The sequence below is a fragment of the Bos indicus genome, chromosome 18 (genome assembly GCF_029378745.1).
Source record: "Bos indicus isolate NIAB-ARS_2022 breed Sahiwal x Tharparkar chromosome 18, NIAB-ARS_B.indTharparkar_mat_pri_1.0, whole genome shotgun sequence".
NCBI classification, from domain to species: Eukaryota; Metazoa; Chordata; class Mammalia; order Artiodactyla; family Bovidae; genus Bos; species Bos indicus.
Genome location: NC_091777.1, coordinates 15,147,453 through 15,170,463, shown reverse-complemented (window position 1 = coordinate 15,170,463; position 23,011 = coordinate 15,147,453). Strand labels below are relative to the sequence as shown.

The 23,011-nt window shown below is 58.3% G+C and overlaps 1 protein-coding gene across 2 annotated transcripts; it reads right to left on the bottom strand.

Annotated features, from left to right (window-relative positions):
* Positions 1-7,904: 7,904 nt before the first annotated feature.
* On the bottom strand, positions 7,905-22,861 carry DPEP1 (dipeptidase 1). Of its 2 annotated transcripts, none has more exons than XM_019978611.2 (11): positions 22,660-22,861; positions 13,726-13,889; positions 9,971-10,103; positions 9,624-9,756; positions 9,384-9,534; positions 9,187-9,256; positions 8,873-9,049; positions 8,703-8,787; positions 8,551-8,626; positions 8,300-8,435; positions 7,905-8,213 (listed from the first exon to the last, which is right to left on the bottom strand). In XM_019978611.2, the coding sequence occupies exons 2-11, from the start codon at positions 13,827-13,829 to the stop codon at positions 8,046-8,048; spliced, it is 1,233 nt and encodes a 410-aa protein (XP_019834170.1). In that variant the 5' UTR covers positions 13,830-13,889; positions 22,660-22,861; the 3' UTR covers positions 7,905-8,045. The 2 variants fall into 2 exon arrangements, with proteins under 2 accessions (XP_019834170.1, XP_019834169.2); XM_019978610.2 differs by having other exon boundaries at positions 13,726-13,884; positions 22,660-22,847.
* Positions 22,862-23,011: the final 150 nt, after the last annotated feature.

The window sequence follows — 23,011 nt, the reverse complement described above, 5'->3', positions numbered from 1 at the left end:
GTGTACACCTTATGGACAACGTGAAGCACCACAGCATGCTCCTACGTGCGTGCCAGAACCAGATTGGTCCACCCTGCCACCGCCCCACATACTCCAGTAACAATGTTCATGCCCCTTCCATATTCACAAACCTTCATCAGGGCACTTCCTGTGTGTTACAGAAACTATGTCCGGGCACTGTATAAACTAGAAACTATGTTCCTGTACCTGCTGTGTACAGCGGAAGCTACCTCTGGGCGCCACCCTGTGCAAACCAGAAAACAGTCCTCAACCCATCAGTTCAGTTCAGTCAGTCGTGTCTGACTCTTTGTGACCCCATGAACTGCAGCACGCCATGCCTCCCTATCCATCACCAATTCCCGGAGTCCACCCAAGCCCATGTCCATCAAGTTGGTGATGCCATCCAACCATCTCATCCTGTCGTCCCCTTCTCCTCCTGCCCTCAATCTTTCCCAGTATCAGGGTCTTTTCCAATGAGTCAGCTCTTCACATCAGGTGGTCAAAGTATTGGAGTTTCAGCTTCAACATCAGTCCTTCCGGTGAACACCCAGGACTGATCTTTAGGATGGAGTGGTTGGATCTCCTTGCAGTCCAAGGGACTCTCAAGAGTCTTCTCCAACACCACAGTTCAAAAGCATCAATTCTTTGGCCCTCAGGTTTCTTTACAGTCCAACTGTCATATCCATACATGACCACGGGGAAAACCATAGCCTTGACGAGACCTTTGTTGGTAATGTCTCTGCTTTTTAATATACTGTCTAGGTTGGTCATAACTTTGTTCCAAGGAGTAAGCATCTTTTAATTTCATGGCTGCAATCACCATCTAAAGTTATTTTGGAGCCCAGAAAAATAAAGTCAGCCACTGTTTCTCCATCTATTTGCCATGAAGTGATGGGACCAGATGCCATGATCTTAGTTTTCTGAATGTTGAGCTTTAAGCCAACTTTTGCACTCTCCTCTTTCACTTTCATCAAGAGATTCTTTAGTTCTTCACTTTCTGCCATAAGGGTGGTGTCATCTGCATGTCTGAGGTTATTGATATTTCTCCTGGCAATCTTGATTCTAGCTTGTGCTTCCTCCAGCCTAGCGTTTCTCATGATGTACTCTGCATATAAGTTAAATAAGCAGGGTGACAATATACAGCCTCGACGTACTCCTTTTCCTATTTGGAACCAGTCTGTTGTTCCATGTCCAGTTTTAACTGTTGCTTCCTGAGATGCATACAGGTTTCTCAACCCCTCGGTGCTCCATAAAATGCGTCCTGGTGTCCCCTTCTGTGCACCAGAAACCATATCTGTGCACCCTCACTGCGGGCTTGGGAACCACCTCTGTGGGCCCCCCATGTATGTACCAGAAAGCATGTTGGTGCGCCGCTCCCTACCCCGTGAACATGTGAAGCACGACGGTATGCCCCCATATATGTCCAAGAACCAGAATAGTGCACCCCGCCCTCAGTGCGCTCCAGAAACTATATCCGTCAGCTCCTCTGTACTCATTGAAATCGCATCCGGGCTACCGCCCGGGAGCTGCAGAAACTACTTCCGGGCAGTTCCTATGTGTCAGAAACTACATCCAGGTACCCCCTTGTGTGCACCAGAAACCACATCCTTGCGCCCCCGTTATGGGCGCGGGAACCAGGTATGTGGGCACCAGTCTGTGCAAAAAAAGCATGTTGGTGCGCCCTCCTATGTACACGTTAGGGATGACAGGATGCCACTGTATGCGTGGGGATCAAACTGTTGCAACTCTGTATGTTTCAGAAACTACTGGGCACTTCTGTGTGCATCAGAAACGTCTGGGCACTATCTGTGTGCGTCATAAATAACGTCCCGGTATTTCCTGAGTGAATCAGAAACAATATTCGGAATCCCTTATGTGCTGCTGCTGCTGCTGCTGCTGCTGCTGCTAAGTCGCTTCAGTCGTGTCCGACTCTGTGCTACCGCATCCAAAGCCCACCAGGCTTTGCCGTTTCCGGGATGCTCAAGGCAAGGACACTGGAGTGGGTTACCATTTCCTTCATGTGCTCCTGAAACCAAATCCGTTTGCCCCCACGGTGGGCGCAGACACCAGGTCTGTGGGCACCCACATGTGCACTGAAAGCATGTTGATGCGCCCTCCTGTGGACATGTTAGGCACGACAGCATGACACTATATATGCGCGTAGGAATCAAATTGTTGCGTACCTCTGTGTGCCAAAGCCTTTGTGTGGATCACAACAAACTGTGGGAAATTCTTAAAGAGATGAGAATACCAGACCACCTGCCTGCCTCCTGAGAAATCTGTATGCAGGTCAAGAAGCAACAGTTAGAACGGGACATGGAACAACAGACTGGTTCCAAATTGGAAAAGGAGTAAGTCAAGGCTGTGTATTGTCACCCTGCTTATTTAACTTATATGCTGAGTACATCATGCTAAATGCCGGGCTGGAGGAAGCACAAGCTGCAATCAAGATTGCTAGGAGAAATATCAATAACTTCAGATACGCAGATGACATCACCCTTATGGCAGAAAGTGAGGAAGAACTAAAGAATCTCTTGATGAAAGTAAAAGAGGAGAGTGCAAAAGTTGGCTTACAACTCAACATTCAGAAAACTAAGATCATGGCATCCAGTTCCATCACTTCATGGCAAATAGATGGGGAAACAATGGAAACAGTGACAGACTTTATTTTGGGGGGCTCCAAAATCACTGCAAATGGTGACTGCACCCATGAAATTAGAAGACGTTTGTTCCTTGGAAGAAAAGCCATGACCAACCTAGACAGCATATTAAAAAGCAGAGACATTACTTTACCATCAAAGGTCTGTCCAGTCAAAACTATAGTTTTTCCAGTGGTCATGCATGGATGTGAGAGTTGGACTGTAAAGAAAGCTGAGAACCAAAGAATTGATGCTTTCGAACTGTGTGGTGTTGGACAAGATTCTTGAGAGACCTTTGGACTGCAAGGTTATCCAAGCAGTCAATCCTAAAGGAAATCAGTCCTGAATATTCATTGGAAGGACTGATGCTGAAGCTGAAACTCCAATACTTTGACCACCTGATGTGAACAACTGACTCATTGGAAAAGACCCTGATGCTGGGAAAGACTGAAGGCAGGAGGAGAAGGGGACGACAGGATGAGGTGGTTGGATGGCATCACTGACGCGATGGACATGAGTTTGAGTAGGCCCCAGGAACTGGTGATGGACAGGGAAGCCTGGCGTCTTGCAGTCCATGGGGTCACAAACAGTTGGACACGAATGAGCGACTAACTGAACTGAACTGTGTGTGCTCCAGAAACTACATCCGGGCATTTCCTATGTGCCTCAGAAGCTACGTCTGGGCACCCCGGCCCTTATGTGCACCAGAAACAACATCCGTTCGCCTCCACTGTAGGCACAGACATCAGGTCTGTTGGCACCCATGTGCTCACCAACAGCATGTTAGCGCGCCCTCCTGTGGACATGTTAGGCGCAACTGCACGAAATTATATGTATAGGCAAGAATGCACGAAGTTACGGCACTTCCTGTGTGTATCAGAAACAACTGGTCGGACACTCCCTGTGTGAATCAAAAATAATGGTCCCGGCACCCCTTTATGTTCACCTGAAACCACATCCGTTCACCCCGTACTCTGGACCCAGAAACCAGGTGTGGACACTCTCTTGTGCACCAAGATAATGTTGGTGCACCTTCTTATGGACACGTTAGGCACGACAACATTCCATTGTATATATGCTCGGGAATGAGATTGTTGCATCACTTCCGGTGCACCAGAAACAACGTCCGGGCACTTCCTCTATGCATCAGGAACAACGTGCGAACACTCCCTTATGTGGAGCAGAAACCACATCCGTACTCCCCCACTGTGGGCACGGAAACCAGGTCTACGGGGACCCATGCGTGTGCCAAAAGCGTGTTCCTTCGCCCTCTGTGTACACGCTAGGCACAACAGCGTACCCCTAAGCTAAGCCAAGCTAAGCCACTTCAGTCGTGTCCGACTCTGTGCGACCCCATAGACGGCAGCCTACCAGGCTCCTCCATCCATGGGATTTCCCAGGCAAGAGTACTGGAGTGGGGTGCCATTGCCTTCTCCAGCGTGCCCCTATATATGTACAAAAATCCATCCAGGCACTTCCTGTGTGCTCCAGAAACAACGTCCGGTCACTTCCTGTGTCCATCGTAAATAGTCTCCGGCCACTTCCTGTGTGTTTCATATATAGTCTTGGTACTTCCTGTGCAGATCATCGGAGAAGGCAATGGCACCCCACTCCAGTACTCTTGCCTGGAAAATCTCATGGACGGAGGAGACTGGTAGGCTGCAGTCCATGGGGTCGCTAAGGGTCTGACACGACTGAGAGACTTCACTTTGACTTTTCACTTTCATGGCATTGAAGAAGGAAATGGCAACCCACTCCAGTGTTCTTGCCTGGAGAATCCCAGGGACGGGGGAGCCTGGTGGGCTGCCGTCTATGGGGTCGCACAGAGTCGGACACGACTGAAGTGACTTAGCAGTTTAGCAGTGCGTATCATAAACATTCCGGCACCCTTTTATCTGCACCTGAAACCCCATCCATTCACCCCGTGTTCACGCAGAAACCAGGTCTGTGGGTGCTCTCCTGTAGACATTTTAGGCACAGCATGGCATAGGAATCATATTGTTGCATCGCTCTATGTGCATCAGAAACAACGTGTGGGCACCCCTTATTATACCAGAAACCACATCAGTTCGCCCCCACTGCAGGCACAGAAACCCGGTCTTTGGGCACCCATGTATCCATGAATAGCATGTCAGTGCGCCCTCCAGTGGACACGTTAGGCACGACAGCATGCCACAATCTATGCTCAGGTATACGTCCGGTCACTTCCTGTGTATCATAAATAACCTTAGGGCACTTCCTGTGTGCATCATAAACGTCTGGGCAACCGCTTATGTGCACCAGAAACCACATCCGTTCGCCCCCACGGTGGGGGCACAAACTATGTCTGAGGACACCCAGGTGTGTACCGAAAGCATGTTTGTGCGCCCTCTTGTGGACATGTTAGACACAATAGCATGCCACTATATCTGTGCGGGAATCAGTTCGTTACATCCCTCTGTGTGCTCCAGAAACCGTGTCCGGCCACTTTATGTGTGTATCAGAAACTACCTCCGGGCAACTCCTGTGTACACCCGAAACCACATCTGTGGACGGCACTGTGCCCGTGGGCCCCAGGTTTGTACCAGAAAGCATGTTGGTGTGCCCTCCAGTGGACACGTTGAAACACTACAGTATGCCCCTATGTGTGCGTCAGAACCAGATTGGTGTACAGCCGCCTTCTGAGTTCCAGAAACTGCGCCCCTGAGCCCTTCTGTACTCATGGAAACCACATGCGGGCAGCAACCGGTGTGCCCGAAACTACGTCAGGGCAGTTCCTGTGTACACCAGAAAGGACGTTCGGGCACCACCCCGACGCGAACTAGAAACGATGCTCCTGCGCCCCATTGTACACCAGAAATGACCTCCAGGCGTTACTCTGAACGAACCAGAAGATACCTTCCTTCAACAACCCCCTCGGTGCTCCAGAAACTGCCTCCAGACACCCCCGTGTGAGAGCCAGAAACTACTTCCGTGCAGAGCCTTGTGTGCACCTGAAAATGTGAGGCACAATAGCATGGCCCCTGTGTGCCCCAGACCCCGAATGGTGCACCCTGCCGCTGTGTGCCCCTCTCTGTACTCACTGGAACCCCATCCAGGCAGCCTCCTGTGTACCCCGAAACTACCCCCGGGTAGCCCCTGTGTGCTCCAGAAACTAGTCTGCCCAGCTGGCTGCACCCCTGTGAGACGCTCTTGCCCACCAGAGGACAGAGTTTGTGCAGCCACTCTGCTGGGGCCCCTGGTGCATTGTCAAAAGGCCCTGCTCTCAGCCAAGCCTTCTGGGCAGTCTGTTAGATTCAATGGTTCATGTTGGGGGCGGGGGGGCAGTGCTTCAGTCTGTCTGCTCTTGATCAGTTTTGGGGACATGTGAACCCCTAACAGGGTTCTGAAGTCAGAACCGCAGTTAGGTCCCTGCCCTCTGTGCCCATCCGCCTGCCAGAGTGACCACTTGTGGCTCTGGGCCACCCCTTGTCCCTGCTTCGAGCACACCTTGGTTTGAACCAGGCCTGAGACTCCTTGTTTCCTGGTTGTGAAGCAGGAGGCAGATAGGCAACCCCCCACCCCCACCCCACCACCAACAACAACCAGGGTAAAGCAATTGGAGATTCATACTCTCTTGAGGGAAACTCCAAAACAAGAATAGCAGGGCAATTAAGGGAGGAGGCTGGGCCCTAATAAACCACCCAGACCACACATGTACAGAAAAGCCTCCTTAGAAGCCAAAGAGGAGTCATGTCAAGGGATGTTTTACCCAGAAGCCTTATCAGTAGGATCCATCTTAGCTATGAGAGGCACGCACTCACGGGAGGATCCTGAGATATACCAAATATGAACTCTGAACCAGGAAAATCAGAATGACTAAAGGAAATCCAGAATAAGTGCCCCATAAAAGGAAATCTGCCAGGAGGGTGCAGCTCAGGGGCAGCCCCTCTCTCTGAGTCCGCTTGTGTGCTTGTCCACACATACTGTGCTCTTCTCCCTCTTAATAAATACTCGTTTCACTACTTTCTGTCTTTGTGGAAATTCTTCCCTGAGAAGCTGAAGGGCCAGGGCCTTTTGCCACTGACCACTGGTCTAGTGGCTAGAACCTGGTGCTCTCATCTCCACAACCCAGCCCAATCTCTGGCTGGGAACCCAAGCCTCTCTTCAAGCTGTTCTTCAGGCCAAGGCCATTTGAGGTCAGTTGCAGAATGGCTGATATGGGCTCTGCCCAGGGAGATGGCCCTTCAGGGGCTCCAGAACGGACTCCACACTGCTGGCTCAGGCATGGCACCTGCCTCCATGGAGCCCATTACCAGGAGCCCCGGGAAAGGCTGTGGCCTGCAGTTCCAAGGGTGAATGAGGCGCAAGCAGAAAGATTTCTAGAACCAGATTCTGGGGACAGCACTTGATCTGTTGCCTCTGGGTGTGGTTCCATTGTGATGAAGGTGATTTCAGATGGATTTAAAGCATTTCTTGTGAGAAAATCCCTTCCCATTAGCAAACTTAGGCCTGCCCACCTGCAGCCCACCAAGGTCCCCTCCTGCCTCCTCCAGCCCAGCTAGGTAAATCAGTGGCAGCAGCTGGGGCAGTTGGAATAACTGGCCAACTCAGGACAAAAACCTTTGATTTGAGTCCTTCCTCCTTTAACATTAAACTGATCCCAAGTGTCAGCAAATACCTACAGCGTCCCAGCTTGTGACTTTAGACCTCCCTGAGAGGGTGCCAGCTGGCTGGCAGGCACGAGTTTGTAGCAGTGTTCTCGGGGGCTCTGGCCTGGAAAAGCACCAGCAGGGACATGTTGGTGGTCTTGTCTGGAGTCTGTCACCCGCTAAGTTATTCATCTCAAGACACATCCACAGAATGACCAGGCTGGGGAGGTGCTGAGCCCAGGTGGGAAGCCCTGCCCTGTAGAATCTGTGTTCACCGTGTGTGAGGAGACACCGCGGGGCTGCGAGCCTCCCAGCTCCAGACCTTTATACCAAGAGAGTCTGGCCCAAGGGTGGGCACACGAGTGTGAATGCATTGGGAGTATATATGTGCACGCATGAGTGAGGATATGAGGGTGTGGGATGCAGGTGTGCACACATGAGCATGCATGCATGTGTGTTTGTGTGTGTGCCTATGTACAAGTGCGTGTGAGGAGGTGGCAACTGAAGCCTGGACTGTGTTTTTAAAGAGCCTCCAGCAACGTCCACACAGTTTCTCAGACCCTGAGCCCGCTGGCCATGATGACCTTCAGGACTCGGGCACTCATGTGTCCAGGTGTCCAGCCAGAGGCCCCTCCAGGGCTACGGTTGCCAATGACATAAGAGTTGAAGGCTCGGTGCCTTTATTGAGGGTCCAGCTGTGCCTGCATATTGTGCTGCCCAAGGAGTCCTGCAGCCTTCCCAGGACCGGGCAGACTTGAGTGCACAGGGAATCACGGCCATTCCAGCCCCCAAAGTGTCAGAGAAGACACAGGCTGAGGAGGAGGGTCACAAGGGAGGCCAGCAGGGTCCCTGGCTGGAGGTGGAGGCTGGGGGCCCCTGAGTAGCCATAATTGGTCCTGCAGGAAGCCTCCAGCTCGCCCAGTGGGATGGGCTCCTCTCCAGGAGCCTGCTTGTGATCGCTAGCCTGGGGACAGACACAGGTCAGCTGCCTAACTGAGGGCAGGAGAAGCTCGGGGGTTGGGGGACGGGAGCATGGCAGTCCCTCCTCACCTGCTCCACTGCCTTGAAGACCCTTAGTAGGTTTTCAGCCAGGGCGCCCCTGACCTCCTCCTCCGTCCACTGTCTCCTGAGCAGCTCAGCGACTAGGTCTGGATACTTGGACACGTCCTCCAGCCCAGAGGGGAGCCTGAGATGTGGACAGAGAGCCAGAATCTGCAGCCCGGGACTTGGAGCCTGGGGGCCCCATCCCAAGCCCTGGAGCCCTCCGCTCCCCACAACATATGGGCAGGGTCTCGCCTTACCTGGACACACCATCGTAGTCCCCACCAAAGCCCACTGCTCCAGCTCCCGCAACCTTCTTGATGTAGTCCAGGTGGTCTGCACGGAGGCAGCACATGAGGCCCCGCAAGAGGGACACCCCCACCCCTGCCCGCCGCCACTCAAGCCCACCCACCTGCCACTTGGGACAAGTTGGCCTCCGCTTTGCAGGAAACGTAGTCATTGTAGAAGTTCACCATTACCAGGCTGCCCGTCTGCTTCTGCGAGGGAGAGAGGGTGGAGCTGGGGGCAGGGCGGCCAGGCTGCGAGGGCCACCCGGGGCAGAGGCAGCAGCCCCACCCTCACCACCAGCTGCAGCACGTGGTCGGGCACGTTGCGCCGGTGTCGGCACACGCTGTATGCCGAGGAGTGGCTGAAGATGACCGGGGCCTTGGACAGCTGCAGAGCGGCCTCCATGGTGGCCACGGACACGTGGGCCAAGTCGATGATGACGCCCAGGCGGTTCATCTCCTTCACGACGCTCTGAGGGGGGATGGGATCAGGGAACCTGTCCGGCCCAGAGGGTCATGGACGACACCCCGGGACCAGGCAGGCTGCATTGCGCCCACTTGTGTTCACATGACCTTCTGGGGCTCATCATCGACCCGGCCTCCACTCACCTGCCCGAAGGATGACAGGCCTTGGCTCTGGGCTTCGTCCTCTCCCGTGTCCACCAGCCAGTTGTCGGCCCTGGGAGAGCGGAGAGCGGGAGCCCGAGGGGAAGCGTGGTTGTCCAGACCCACCCACCTCGAGCCTCTTCGGAGGACAGCAGGTACCCCAGGGTCCCTGCCCCTAGACCCGACCCAGGGCTGCTCACCAGGGCGTGTTGCAGCTGTGGGTGAGAGTCAGGTAGCGCATACCCAGGTGGTAGAGCGCCCGCAGGACACCCAGACTGCTGTCGATGGAGTGGCCGCCCTCCACGCCAACCAGACTGGCCACTTTCCCCTCCTGGAAGGCCTGCTGGATGCCTGGGGGTGGGGGCTGCAACGTGAAGGGACAGCCCAGCGGCGCTGCTCAGGATGGCCCCCGCCCCCCTGCCCAGGGCGCTGGCACCCACCTGCGCTGTCCGTGACACACAAGAAGGTCTCGGGGTAGAGCTGGCACATGCGCTGGATGACATCAATCTGCTCCAGCGTCCGCTTCACCGAATCCTTATTCTGGGTGTCGCAGGGCGTGTACGCAGACCAGAACTGGGGGCCACGGTGGGGAGGGGCTGGGAGCCGAGCGGTCCGAACCCAGGCCCTGCCCCTGCCCCTACAGGCCTGGGGGTCCCCTCGCGCCCCAGAAGCCCTCCCCACAGCCTGGGTGGCTAAGGGCCCAGGGAGGTACACAGCCACCAGTGAGGGGCGCCAAGGGAGGAGCGGGTGGGCTCCGCGTGTGGGCAGGCTCAGGGCTGAACCCTACCTGGGCCCCCACAAAGCCAGCCTTCAGCTTGGGGATGTTGGTGTGCGTGCCGTTCAGGCTGGTCAGGTTGGCCCTTGGGTCCTGAAGCTGATTGTTGAACCTCTTCAGCAGCTGCCAGGGCAGATCATTGTGCCTGGAGGGGCCAGGAGGGGTCAGGACAGGGGTTTCAGGACGGCTTCCTCCCAGGCAGGCTGCCCCTTCTCTGGCTCCTCTTCTAGTGGCTGAGAACTAGGAGGGTCCCAGGGTGATTACTGTTACCTGAACACACCTGAGCACAGGTGAGCTTCTCAGCCGGCCCCACCCCCAGGCCAGGTCAGCGAGCTGAGCACTAAGGGGACAGGACTTCTCTCCCCGAGCCTTCCACTGGGGAAAAAGGAGGGCGCACACTGACTTGGCTTCAAAATCGTGGGGGGCGTGGAGGGGGGGCTGGACGGTTAAAACAATCTCCATGGATAAGACTGGTTGCCATGGGGTTACTGGGTGTAGGGCCTCGGTGAGATTTCACAGATTAAAGACTAAATTCTAGGACTCCCGGCGATCCAGTGCTTACGACTCCGAGCTTCCAATGCAGGGGCGCGGGTTCAGTCCCTCAGCGGGGAACTAAGACCCCGCCTTCGGGCGTGGCCAAAAAAAGGAGTTGAAATCTCCCCTTGCAGGGGCAGGGGGAAGTGAGGGGCGTGGCCTTCCCTGGGGGAGGGTGGCAAAGGAGCAGCGCGCCAACGCGGAATTTGGGGCTCCCTCCGCACCTCCGCTCGCCCCGCAGACCCTCTCTGCCTCTGTCCCTGGGCACAGTCTCGCACCATTTCCAAGAAGATCCTCTATGCTTCCAAAAGACAGGCCCTCTAAAGTCTTCCCAGGAGCCAGGAGGCGGAGAGTGCATTGGAGGTGGGGGTGGGGCAGAGGGGGAGGTGGGAAGGGCGGAGAGGACCGGATCGGACCCCGAGGAGAAGGCGCAGGGGGCGCTGGGGGCTATCAGCCGCTGGGGAGTGGGCACCGGTGGGGCTGGGGCACCTTCTCCCTGGCCCCAGGAACTGACAGGGGGACCAGGAGCAGCCCCAGAAGAGAGGCCGCTGGGACCCACGATCTCCAGATGCTGGAAGTGGCCTCGGACCTTGGGACCTGATGAGAGAAACAGAGTCCCAGGCCCAGCCCGGACCCTCCGTCTGGCTTTCATCAGCTTGTGTGCACACACGCATGGGACATTGAGGGAGCCGTGCAGGGAGCCGCCCGTCTGCATCCCTGGTCTGGTGACAATGGGAACACCTGGAGAGGGCCTTACTCCCACTGGGAGCCCTCCCATCCAGGCCTCCTCTGCAGCTCTGCAGCCAGGCCCACTGTCCCCAGGACCCTGCCCCATCCCCAGCTCCGCTCCCTCCTCGTGTCTGCCTAGTGTGGATCAATCACTATACCGTTAACACTGCGGTGGGTGGCCCAGGTTGTCCAGCCCCCTGGGGTGGGTCTTCCTGCCGGTGGGAAGTGAGGGCTCCCTGGGCCCCACCCTAGGGGGCTCCAGACTGTGGAAGCTGCCCCAGGTGCCATGGGTGGGGCTCCCACCCCAGCTGTGTTTTCTGCAAATTCTGAGATTTGCCCACTGGGCATGGCCTTTGTTGAATGAGAGGTGGATGAACTCCAGTGAGGCGGGGTCATCACCTCATTGCAGGATTGGGGGGTGCTGTCCCTGGGGCAGCGCCACCAGGCAGGACTTTACTCCTTTGCTGGTCTAAGAAGTCCAGCCCCACCCTCCAGCTGCCTCCACTTTGTTCCTCCTTCCTTCCCTCAGCCTCTCCTCCCTTTGTAGGTCTCTGCTCTGTGGGCAATACCACTTTTTGGAGCCTTGTGGAGCCTCTCTCCTTATCTCTGTGGCCTGGGAGCATCCTCAGACATGATAGAGGACTCTTCCATTCTACTAAAAGTAGGGAGGAGAGGGTTCCTAGTGCTGGACAGTGCTAGAAAGGACAACCAAATGCACACTTAGACCAGCTCTGGCATACAGATGTGATGGCTGGAGCTGGTGCAGCTATGTTAAATCATGAGGTAACTGTGGGAATGGTGGCTGCACTATTGTGGAATGCTGTGCCAGGGCTTCTTCTGCACTTTTCTGTTGTTAAAGCTACTTCTTTGTGTCTCTTAGCTACACTGCTTTTGATTTTGTCAGCCTCGTTGTAGTTTTCTAAGACTTTGGATAATCCCAGATCACAGCGTCCTGAGTACTCCTGGCTGTCTGGGCTCTGTGAGCCATCTTACCCCTCACATGGACCTCTGGACAGCTCCATTACCTAGACTCAATCCCCTCTCCCTGTGCCCAGCTGCCCTGAGTCCTCCAGAATGAACAGCTTCCCTGGTTCATTCTGTTGGCATCATCTATCTATGCTTGCTGGCATGGGATGCCCAGTCCCTGAACCTGGACCTGTGAGACAGAAGGGCCTCCGAGGTGCGAGCCAAGGGCAGCAGCCTCTGCAGAAAGCTCTCTGTACCTGTGGGGCAGGCGAGCGGCGAGCAGGGGGACAGGAGGGCCAGGAAGCATGGGAAGGAGAGTGGTCAGGGGAGGGCTGTGGGAGGGAGGGAAGGTGGTGTGCACACTGACCCTTGATGGCCACTTCCTTCTCTAGGGCTACCCTGCAGCTCCAGGCAGGTCTTATGTGACAAGACACTCACTTTCTTCGCTTTTCATGTAGAGCTTTTGTCCAACAAAACCCAGCAGCATGTAGTGTTCTCCTAGCCTTCCTGGCACCCAAGAGCCACTGCACACCAGATACTGCTTCTCTGGGCTGCGTGCAGCCAGTGTGCCGGGCAGCACGGCAGGCAGGCGGGCAGGAGAGCAGGCGGGGCGGGAGTGTGTATGCAGGTGGTGTCCTTCCCAGGGCTCTGGAAGTCCCCGAGGAACTAGGGCCAGGATCAGGGGAGGGGGCCTGGCCAGGCTTGCCTGCAGCATCGAGGGGCCCCAGGGGCAGCTGTGAGGACTTTTTTTTCCTTGTTTGTTTTTATTGTTCCAAGCTTAGTGGGAGTCACGGCAGGGGGTATCTTGAAGGACAGGGGTGGGACTTGGGTCTCCAAGCCTCCCACTGGCTGCAGTGTGAGACCTGACCTTGAGACTGTGGGAGGAGGGGACGGTCAGAGATGCAGGCGTGACCCCAAGCAGGGGGTGGGGTGGTGGGGGAGGGTAACTGAAGGGGACCGGCGGGCCCAGGTTGGCCGCAACATCAGGGACTGACAAGGTGTCTCTAGGGTCTTGGCTGGAATGGTACCCGTGGGAGTGGGTGCCCAGGAGCTTGTCTGGGGCACTGAAGGCCAACATGCCTCGGTGAGGTCAAGCTGGGATTTGATGGGGTCACGCCAGGTGGACGGGGTTGGGGGGTCTGACAAGAGGACCTCAAGAAGAAGGGTCAAGAGGGCCAGCAGGGTCTCCCCAGTGACACCCTACCTGCCCTTCCTGTGAGGTAGGGCCCCCAGCCCCCCTTTCCGGAGCTGGGATCCAGCCCCCAGGAGGTTCAGGTTGGGCTCAGGTGCCCCGGGAGCTGCTGAGATGCCGGGGCCTCACCACTTACCCCCTTCCTGCTCCGTTCCCACAGACCCTCCTCTGCTGAAGTCTTTGTGGCCCTGAGAGCCCACAAAGAGTTCAGCAAAGAGCAAAGGCCATGTTTCAGTTGGAGAGACCAAGTCTCGAGGAGACAGGGCAGTGCCTGTCTCAGGTCACATGAGCCTTGATCACAGCTCCCCCAGCCCAGACCCCAGACCCGTCCCGAGTGGCTGCTTACCCGTCAATGACAGGCGTGCTCTGCATGAGTCTCACCGCATTGTCCCGGAACTGGTCTGCAGTGCAGACGGCCACCAGGGGCCAGAGCCACCAGCCGGTCCACATGGCACTGTCCCTGGGCACCCGCTGCCTGCCGCTGCTGTGCGTCTGTCCTGACCAGCTGTCCTGCCAGAAGACGGAGGCCTTTGGTCCAGGTGATCGCTGCCCAACCTCCCGTTTATCAGTAATCAGCGCATTCCCCGTGAGGGTGGGAAGATGGGAGTTCCTGGACCCCATGGCTGGGCGTCGCTGTCTGAGGCTGGGCGTCATTGTCCGGGCCAGCCCAGGTGCAGTAAAACCCCAGGGGCGGAGCTGCTGCCCAGAGGACAGGAGAAGAGGCGGGGAGGGCCGGTTACCTCCACGCCCGCCCCTAGGACTCAGTGCCTGAGGTCTGCAAACAAGATTCAATTTTGCGTCCTTGAAAGCACCCCTCGGTTTGCCTGTCAAGTAGTTTATGTTACTTTCCACAGAGAGTGGAGCACAGCGCCACAGGGGTGCTCCCTCCACACCCCACCCTGGTCCTGCGGACAGCACTGTGACCCACGCTCAGCTGCAGGTTGGACGCGGGGGCTTGGGGTCAGAAGCCTGGAGTGTTTGTACTTCCTTAGAACTAGAGGCTCACACAGGTCTCTCAGATGGATCTGTTTGAGGACCATCTCAGGTCTCTTAGGTGGGGCAGTTTGAGGATGCTCCCAGGAGCTGCTGGGATGGGTGAATCAGTGATCCTTGTCCCAGGGCTGGGCCAGCATCCTGGTTCTGGTGGGCAACTCTGGCTCCTCGGGGTTGCTGGGTTCCACAGGGCTGGTCTTACCGGGTCATTCACGTTCAGTTCCGGGACTTCAGCTGCAGATGACTCTTGCAAGTTGATGACAGAGGACACATTTCCAGGAGTTAAGCTGTGGGCATGACCATACGTCCTTGGGTGACCCAAGAAACACAAGACTCAAGGACACTCAACTACACCCATGGGAGGGCCGGGTGCACCCTTGTTCAAACATGAGAGGATTTCCAGGATGATAGCCCCAGAAGACGACAGCCAAGGGGTGTCGTCTATACCCAAGTCTATACCCAGGAGGGCTCGTGCTGTGTGGGGTCCATTCCGCCTCCTCCCTCCAGTAACTCACAGCCTGTGTCCCTTGGTGGGGCTCGGGGTCAGGCTGCTTGTGCACGTGGTCAGACTTCTCAGCCGTGGCATCTGTCTGCGAACAGAAGTCATCTTGGGCCCCCCTGCTGGGAGTGCCGACCTGTGGACCCGTGGGTCAGGCCCCGCACTCACACCTGAATGTGTCTGCTCAAGTCGATTGTTCATCCTGGGGTCTCTGATTGCCTGACAGTCTTCCACTCTCTGGGCCTCCTCACAGTGCCCAGCTTCGGGTCCACGGTTCCCTTTGAATTTCTGCGTTGGGCCCTCCGCCTCTAGGGTTACGTCCTGTTTCGCTAGAGCTGTTTCCCAAACCACTCCTGGAAGTGGTGCTGGGAAAACTTCCAAGCCCTGGAATGTTTGCACTTGACATTATTATGCCCTCATAACTGAGCGACAGGTTTGCTGGCCTTGCACTTCTGGATCGTAACCTGTTTCCTCTTGAAAGTGAAGGGCTATCCACAATGCACTATTGCTGAAGATTCATTTCTTTGTAGGCAGCTTGTTGCCTTCTTGCACAGTCTCCTTGAGCTACCTCTTCCTCCTTGGCTCTGCACTTTCTCAGGGACGTGCCTCACTGGAGACTGTTTTCATCTGACCAGCTCCTCATGCGGGGTCGCTGGCTCTGCCGCTGGTCCCAGAACACGCCCTGGAATCCTCCTCTGTCTGCTCCCAGGCAGCGTGTTCAGTCGAATGCTGGACCTCTGGCACTGCTCCTATTTGACTCTTGTGTTTTTCTCTCCTGTTTTAGGTTTTCTTGTGCTTTTATTCTGTGCATTTCTATTCTGTGAATTTATGAATGGAATATTCTTTGAATTTATTCTATAAGTTTCCTTGTTTCTGAATTTAAACACTTTCACCCAGCTGTCTTTCAGAAATTACGTACTTAACCTCCCAAAGTGCCGTCTTGTGTTTCTGTTGGTGGTGGGTTTCTGTTTCCCTTTGCTCCTTGTTCTTATATGGAAGCAATATTATCTCGTGTCAGTTGGTAGTTCTGTTTTCTTTTCTCCTGTTTACTGGATGATAATGTTTCCTCTGGACCCCTTTCCTCCGTTGTGTATTCGACCTTTCATCGCATATGCAGACTGTCCTCAACCAGCTGGATTGTCACTTCATGCAGTAGGCAAACTGCTGGATACCAGAGCCTCCCGAAGCAAGAGGGGGCCCTTCATGTCAGAATCTAACATGAGCACATCACAGCAACCCTGATTCTCAAAACAAACATATTTTTAGGGACACTCCACCGTGTCTTTTTCCCTGGAGTCAGCCTGGCCATGGACCAACCAGGACTGTCCATCTGTGTCCGTGGGCACCAGGGGTCAGCCTGTCCACCATCCAGCCATCCATAAGTCTGATTTTACCCGTGTCTCTCACTCCTACCCGCTCCTGTGACATCTAAGTTGAGCTCCCCTCTGGTTTCTGATGGGCCCCTGCCATCTGCACCCCTGCCGCCCCCTTCTGTAAATGCTCCTGAAGAGGCCGTCTCCATCTAAGTTATCCCCCCAAACTGGCTGAATCTGCCAGTCAAGGACCCTTTCTCTCTGGGACACTGCAGGTTCTGCCTGAGTCATTTCCTGCCACCTGGAGGGACATGGCAAGGAAATGCCCGTCTCAGGCCCACCTCTGACCTAAGGGCTGCAGTGGGTGTAGCTGTGGAGGATTTTCACGGCATCTCTGTTTCCTCCTGTGCTGGCACCCCGTGACATAAGCCTCAGGGACAGAGTGGGCTCAACGGCCTGGCCCAGGTCCTTTGATTTTAGAGACTCTCTCAGGAGGTGGGACCAGGCTTTGTTGAGAGCACAAGCTTGGAACAGGCCGCCCGGGGTTCACGCTCCTGTGTGGCCGACTGCGTGTTCCAGAACTGGCAGCACTTGCCTGTCCATCCTCCTTGCCAAGAGGAGAAGCAACCGGCTCGACCCGCAGAGAAAGCGGCCGGCGTGACTTCCGTGCTGCCATCTGGCTCCTGTCCTGGACACACCATGGGGGTTGCAGCCACCAGCCCAGCTCCCCCCAGCTGACGGCTGGCCATGGCCCCCTGCCAGCTCCTGGCTGAGGCCAGACTCTGGGCCAGAGACCAGTTGGCCCTGCTGGGTCTGGAAACGTGAGCAATGCCAGAGACCCCCGAGTGCCAGCTGGAGCTTTGGAGGATCGCTTGTTCAACAGCAGAGAGCTGACACGCTGGCCCTCCTCTCGCGGCTGGTGACGGTGTTGGTGACTGTGCCCTGGTCTGTAAAATGGGTGAGTAACCCGAACCACCTTGGGCTGCTGGGGGTGGCGGCGCCCCACAGTCTCCTTGGCAACAAGAAGCCCCCGGTCCATGGCGGGCTGAGGACATGCGCTCTCCCCCAGGGTCCCTGGGAGAATGGCCAAGCCTCGCTGCTTGCTCAGCTCTCAGGGGAGCCGCCTAATTGTCTGCCTTAAAATGTTTTCACGTTTTATTTAAATGAAGAGAATAATGTTATTAATTGGAAACATCAGCATCACTTGCCGTAATCAGGAGGAACACGGTGACAATAAACACGCAAAAACTAAGCAGTGCTGTTATATTTTGGTGGGAGCCAGAGAGGCGTCCAGGAGCAGCCAGAGCCTGCCCGGCTCTTCATCAACCCGCCCAGAGCAGCCCAGGTGTTCACCGGGGCTCCTGGGACGGTCCCCCAAGATTCCCCCATCTGCACCTGTGCCCGCAGGGGCACAGCCCCGACACAGCTCAGAGCAGCTGGAGGACCTGAGTGCACAGCCCCTGCCCTTCAGGAACACACACCCTGTGTGTGCGAACAGACACGAGCAAACACAGCTAACCACACACCCACATGCAGTGCACGGTTACACAGGCGCCCTGGCACAACCACCTGTGTCAAGATGCATGTGCCCCAACAGGCACCAACATAGCAAGTGTGCCAACACCTCCTGTGACCCACACACCAGCACACGTATGCACCAGGACATCACAGACGAGACCTGCGTGTGCAGACGCAGCACAGGCTTATAAGCACACCCATGTGGACTTGCCCATGTGATCAGACACACACAGACACCAAGATGCAGACGCGCACACAGACACATATTTAGCACACCAATATAAACTCACAGTAATACGTAGGTGCATGGTTGTGACCACAGGTTCACACACACTCTTACCCCAGGCCTGTCCTGTCACGCACACAGCACACAGGCTTAGCCTTGCAGGCGCCCTCGTCTCTGTGTCACTGTGCCCACCCGGCCCCCATGTCCACCTCGGGGCCTGCAGCCGGGCCCTCAGCCCCATGACCACCCACAGAGCCTGGAACGCGGCAACCCCCAGTGGGCCTGGAGGCAATGGGGTGTGCTGGTGTGCCCTGGGGAGCCTTGGGTACAGGCCCTTCAGACCATGTGACCTCTGTGTCCAGGCATCTTGAGGCCTCTCGGCTGTCCAGGCCCAGTCATGAGGCCACCACCCAGGTCTCTGCCCCCAACCCTCACGGATGGCCCCTGTCCACCCAGCCCCAGGGTGCGTCCAGGCTGCTGGCTTCTCCACAATCCTCCTGGTCCCCCACTGTCCCCTCTGTCCCCCTCTGTCCCCCTCTGCCCCCTCTGTCCCCCTCTGCCCCCTCTGTCCCCCCTCTGTCCCCCTCTGCCCCCTCTGTCCCCACTGTCCCCCTCTGTCCCCTCTGTCCTCTCTGTCCCCACTGTCCCCGTCTGTCCCCTTCTGTCCCCCTCTGTCCCCCCTCTGTCACCCTCTGCCCACTCTGTCCCCACTGCCCCCTCTGTCCCCCTCTGCCCCCTCTGTCCCCACTGTCCCCCTCTGTCCCCTCTGTCCTATCTGTCCCCACTGTCCCCGTCTGTCCCCTTCTGTCCCCCTCTGTCCCCCCTCTGTCACCCTCTGCCTACTCTGTCCCCACTGTCCCCCTCTGTCCCCTCTGTCCTCTCTGTCCCCACTGTCCCCGTCTGTCCCCTTCTGTCCCCCTCTGTCCCCCTTCTGTCCCCCTCTGCCCCCTCTGTCCCCAATGTCCCCCTCTGTCCCCTCTGTCCTCTCTGTCCCCACTGTCCCCGTCTGTCCCCTTCTGTCCCCCTCTGTCCCCCCTCTGTCACCCTCTGTCCCCTCTGTCCCCACTGCCCCCTCTGTCCCACTCTGTCCCCTCTGTCCACCTCTGTCCCCCTCTGCCCCCCTCTGTCCCCCTCTGCCCCCTCTGTCCCCCCTCTGTCCCCCACTGTCCCCCACTGTACCCTCTGTCCCCCAATTTCCCTTCTGTCCCCACTGTCCCCCTCTGTTCCCTTCTGTCCCCTCTGTCCCCCTCTGTCACCCCTGTGCCCTCCACTGTCCCCCTCTGTCCCCTCTGTCCACACTGTCCCCCACTGTCCTCCTCTGTCCCCTCTGTCCCCCCTGTCCCCCTCTGTCGCCCCTGTCCCCCTCTGTCCCCCCTGTCCCCCTCTGTCCCCACTGTCTCCCTCTGCCCCCTCTGTCCCCCTCTGCCCCCCATCCCCCTCTGTCCCCTCTGTCCCCCACTGTCCCCCTCTGTCCCCTCTGTCCACACTGTCCCCCACTGTCCTCCTCTGTCCCCTCTGTCCCCACTGTCCCCCTCTGTCCCCACTGTCCCCCTCTGTCCCCTCTGTCCCCCTCTGTCCCCTCTGTCCCCACTGTCCCCCTCTGTCCCCCCTGTCCCCCTCTGTCCCCACTGTCTCCCTCTGCCCCCTCTGTCCCCCTCTGCCCCCCTGTCCCCCTCTGTCCCCTCTGTCCACACTGTCCCCCACTGTCCTCCTCTGTCCCCTCTGTCCCCACTGTCCCCCTCTGTCCCCTCTGTCCCCCTCTGTCCCCTCTGTCCCCACTGTCCCCCTCTGTCCCCCCTGTCCCCCTCTGTCCCCACTGTCTCCCTCTGCCCCCTCTGTCCCCCTCTGCCCCCCTGTCCCCCTCTGTCCCCACTGTTCCCCTCTGCCCCTTCTGTGCCCCTCTGTCCCCCTCTGTCCCCCCTGTGCCCCCTACTGTCCCCCACTGTCCCCTCTGTCCCCCACTTTCCCCTCTGTCCCCTTCTGTCCCCTCTGTCCCCCTCTGTCCCCCCTGTGCCCCCCACTGTCCCCCTCTGTCCCCTTCTGTCCCCTCTGTCCCCCTCTGCCCCCTCTGTCCCCACTGTCCCCCTTGTCTCCTCTGTCCTCTCTGTCCCCACTGCCCCCTCTGTCCCACTCTGTCCCCTCTGTCCACCTCTGTCCCCCTCTGCCCCCTCTGTCCCCCTCTGCCCCCTCTGTGCCCCTCTGCCCCCCTGTCCCCCTCTGTCCCCTCTTTCCCCCACTGTCCCCCTCTGTCCCCTCTGTCCCCCTCTGCCCCCTCTGTCCCCACTGTCTCCCTCTGCCCCCTCTGTCCCCCTCTGCCCCCCTGTCCCCACTGTCTCCCTCTGCCCCCTCTGTCCCCCTCTGCCCCCTGTCCCCCTCTGTCCCCACTGTTCCCCTCTGCCCCTTCTGTGCCCCTCTGTCCCCCTCTGTCCCCCCTGTGCCCCCGCACTGTCCCCCTCTGTTCCCACTGTCCCCACTGTCCCCCTCTGTCCCCTTAGTCCCCCTCTGCCCCCTCTGCCCCCTCTGTCCCCCCTGTGCCCCCTACTGTCCCCCACTGTCCCCTCTGTCCCCCACTTTCCCCTCTGTCCCCTTCTGTCCCCTCTGTCCCCCTCTGTCCCCCCTGTGCCCCCCACTGTCCCCCTCTGTCCCCTTCTGTCCCCTCTGTCCCCCTCTGTCCCCATTGTCTCCCTCTGTCCCCCTCTGCCCCCTCTGTCCCCACTGTCCCCCTTGTCTCCTCTGTCCTCTCTGTCCCCACTGCCCCCTCTGTCCCACTCTGTCCCCTCTGTCCACCTCTGTCCCCCTCTGCCCCCCTCTGTCCCCCTCTGCCCCCTCTGTCCCCCCTCTGTCCCCCACTGTCCCCCACTGTACCCTCTGTCCCCCAATTTCCTTCTGTCCCCATTGTCCCCCTCTGTTCCCTTCTGTCCCCTCTGTCCCCCTCTGTCACCCCTGTGCCCCCCACTGTCCCCCTCTGTCCCCTCTGTCCACACTGTCCCCCACTGTCCTCCTCTGTCCCCTCTGTCCCCACTGTCCCCCTCTGCCCCCCTGTCCCCCTCTGTCCCCCCTGTGCCCCTCTGTCCCCCCTGTGCCCCCTCTGTCCCCACTGTCCCCCCCTCTGTCCCCACTGTCCCCCTCTGTCCCCCCTCTGTCCCCCTCTGCCCCCTCTGTCCCCACTGTCTCCCTCTGCCCCCTCTGTCCCCCTCTGCCCCCCTGTCCCCCTCTGTCCCCTCTGTCCCCCTCTGTCCCCCTCTGTCCCCTCTGTCCCCCTCTGTCCCCACTGTCCCCTTCTGTCCCCTTCTGCCCTCCTCTGTCCCTTCTGTCCCCCTCTGTCTCCACTGTCCCCACTATCCTCCTCTGTCCCCCTCTGCCCCCTCTGTCCCCTCTGTCCCCCTCTGTCCCCTCTGCCCCCTCTGTCCCCCTCTGTCCCCCCTCTGCCCCCTCTGTCCCCTCTGTCCCCCTCTGTCCCCCTCTGTCCCCTCTGTCCCCCTCTGTCCCCCCTGTGCCCCCTCTGTCCCCCTCTGCCCCCACTGTCCCCACTATCCCCCTCTGTCCCCTCTGCCCCCTCTGTCCCCTCTGTCCCCCTCTGTCCCCACTGTCCCCACTATCCCCCTCTCTCCCCTCTGTCCCCTCTGCCCCCTCTGTCCCCCTCTGTCCCCCTCTGCCCCCTCTGTCCCCACTGTCCCCCTCTGTCCCCTTCTGCCCTCCTCTGTCCCCTCTGTCCCCCTCTGTCCCCTCTGTCCCCCTCTGTCCCCCTCTGTCCCCTCTATCCCCCTCTGTCCCCTCTGTCCCCCTCTGTCCCCACTGTCCCCACTATCCCCCTCTGTCCCCTCTGCCCCCTCTGTCCCCTCTGTCCCCCTCTGTCCCCACTGTCCCCACTATCCCCCTCTGTCCCCTCTGTCCCCTCTGCCCCCTCTGTCCCCCTCTGTCCCCCTCTGCCCCCTCTGTCCCCCTCTGTCCCCTTCTGCCCTCCTCTGTCCCCTCTGTCCCCCTCTGTCCCCTCTGTCCCCCTCTGTCCCCCTCTGTCCCCTCTATCCCCCTCTGTCCCCCTCTGTCCCCACTGTCCCTACTATCCCCCTCTGTCCCCTCTGTCCCCTCTGTCCCCCTCTGTTCCCACTGTCCCCACTATCCCCCTCTCTCCCCTCTGTCCCCTCTGCCCCCTCTGTCCCCCTCTGTCCCCCTCTGCCCCCTCTGTCCCCACTGTCCCCCTCTGTCCCCTTCTGCCCTCCTCTGTCCCCTCTGTCCCCCTCTGTCCCCTCTGTCCCCCTCTGTCCCCCTCTGTCCCCTCTATCCCCCTCTGTCCCCTCTGTCCCCCTCTGTCCCCACTGTCCCCACTATCCCCCTCTGTCCCCTCTGCCCCCTCTGTCCCCTCTGTCCCCCTCTGTCCCCACTGTCCCCACTGTCCCCCTCTGTCCCCTTCTGTCCCCTCTGTCCCCCTCTGTCCCCTCTGCCCCCTCTGTCCCCCTCTGTCCCCCTCTGCCCCCTCTGTCCCCCTCTGTCCCCCTCTGTCCCCCTCTGCCCCCTCTGTCCCCCTCTGTCCCCACTGCCCCCCACTGTCCAGGGTCAACTGTACAGCCCCACTGGCTGCCCCCACCACTCTGAGCTCCGTGGTCCACTGGACACAGCAGCGGTCCCTCCCTCAGGGGCTCCAGAGACACTCCCAAGAGGCCCTGGCCCTCCATTCACCCCTAGAACCACAGCCCAGCAGGCCCTTTCCTCACCTGCCCGCGATGCACTCACCCGTCGGGCACCTGAACTGGTCCCCTCAGCTCAGACTCAGAGGCCTCACCAGGCATACAGTAGGTATCCACTAATGGCTGTCCTGCCGGGTGCTGCGTAAACCAGACAGCCCTCCCGCGATGGGAGGAGACAGGCTTCCTGCAGCTCAGCGAGTGCTGGTGCCCAGGCTCCCCAGGAACGGGAGGGCGGGCTCCCCTCAGGTCACGAGACCTGGGGGGTTGTTTCTGTTTTTCTCAAGTTGCACCCGCCCCTGAGTTCCACAGGCCGCCTCGGAGGGGTGAACACTGCACACGTGTCAGCTGGTCTGAGTTTCTGCAGACACAAGAGGCAGGCGTGCCCGGCACATACAGCC

What these genes read in the sequence shown, in the direction of transcription:
- DPEP1 (XM_019978610.2), bottom strand. Translation starts at nt 22,715, where the DNA reads ATGCCTGGTGAGGCCTCTGAGTCTGAGCTGAGGGGACCAGTTCAGGTG. An exon ending in GTGTGTCACGGACAGCGCAG is followed by an intron (nt 9,535 to 9,623) that starts GTGGGTGCCAGC and finishes CCCCACCCCCAG; the next exon opens with GCATCCAGCAGGCCTTCCAG. An exon ending in GACTACGATGGTGTGTCCAG is followed by an intron (nt 8,436 to 8,550) that starts GTAAGGCGAGAC and finishes TCCACATCTCAG; the next exon opens with GCTCCCCTCTGGGCTGGAGG.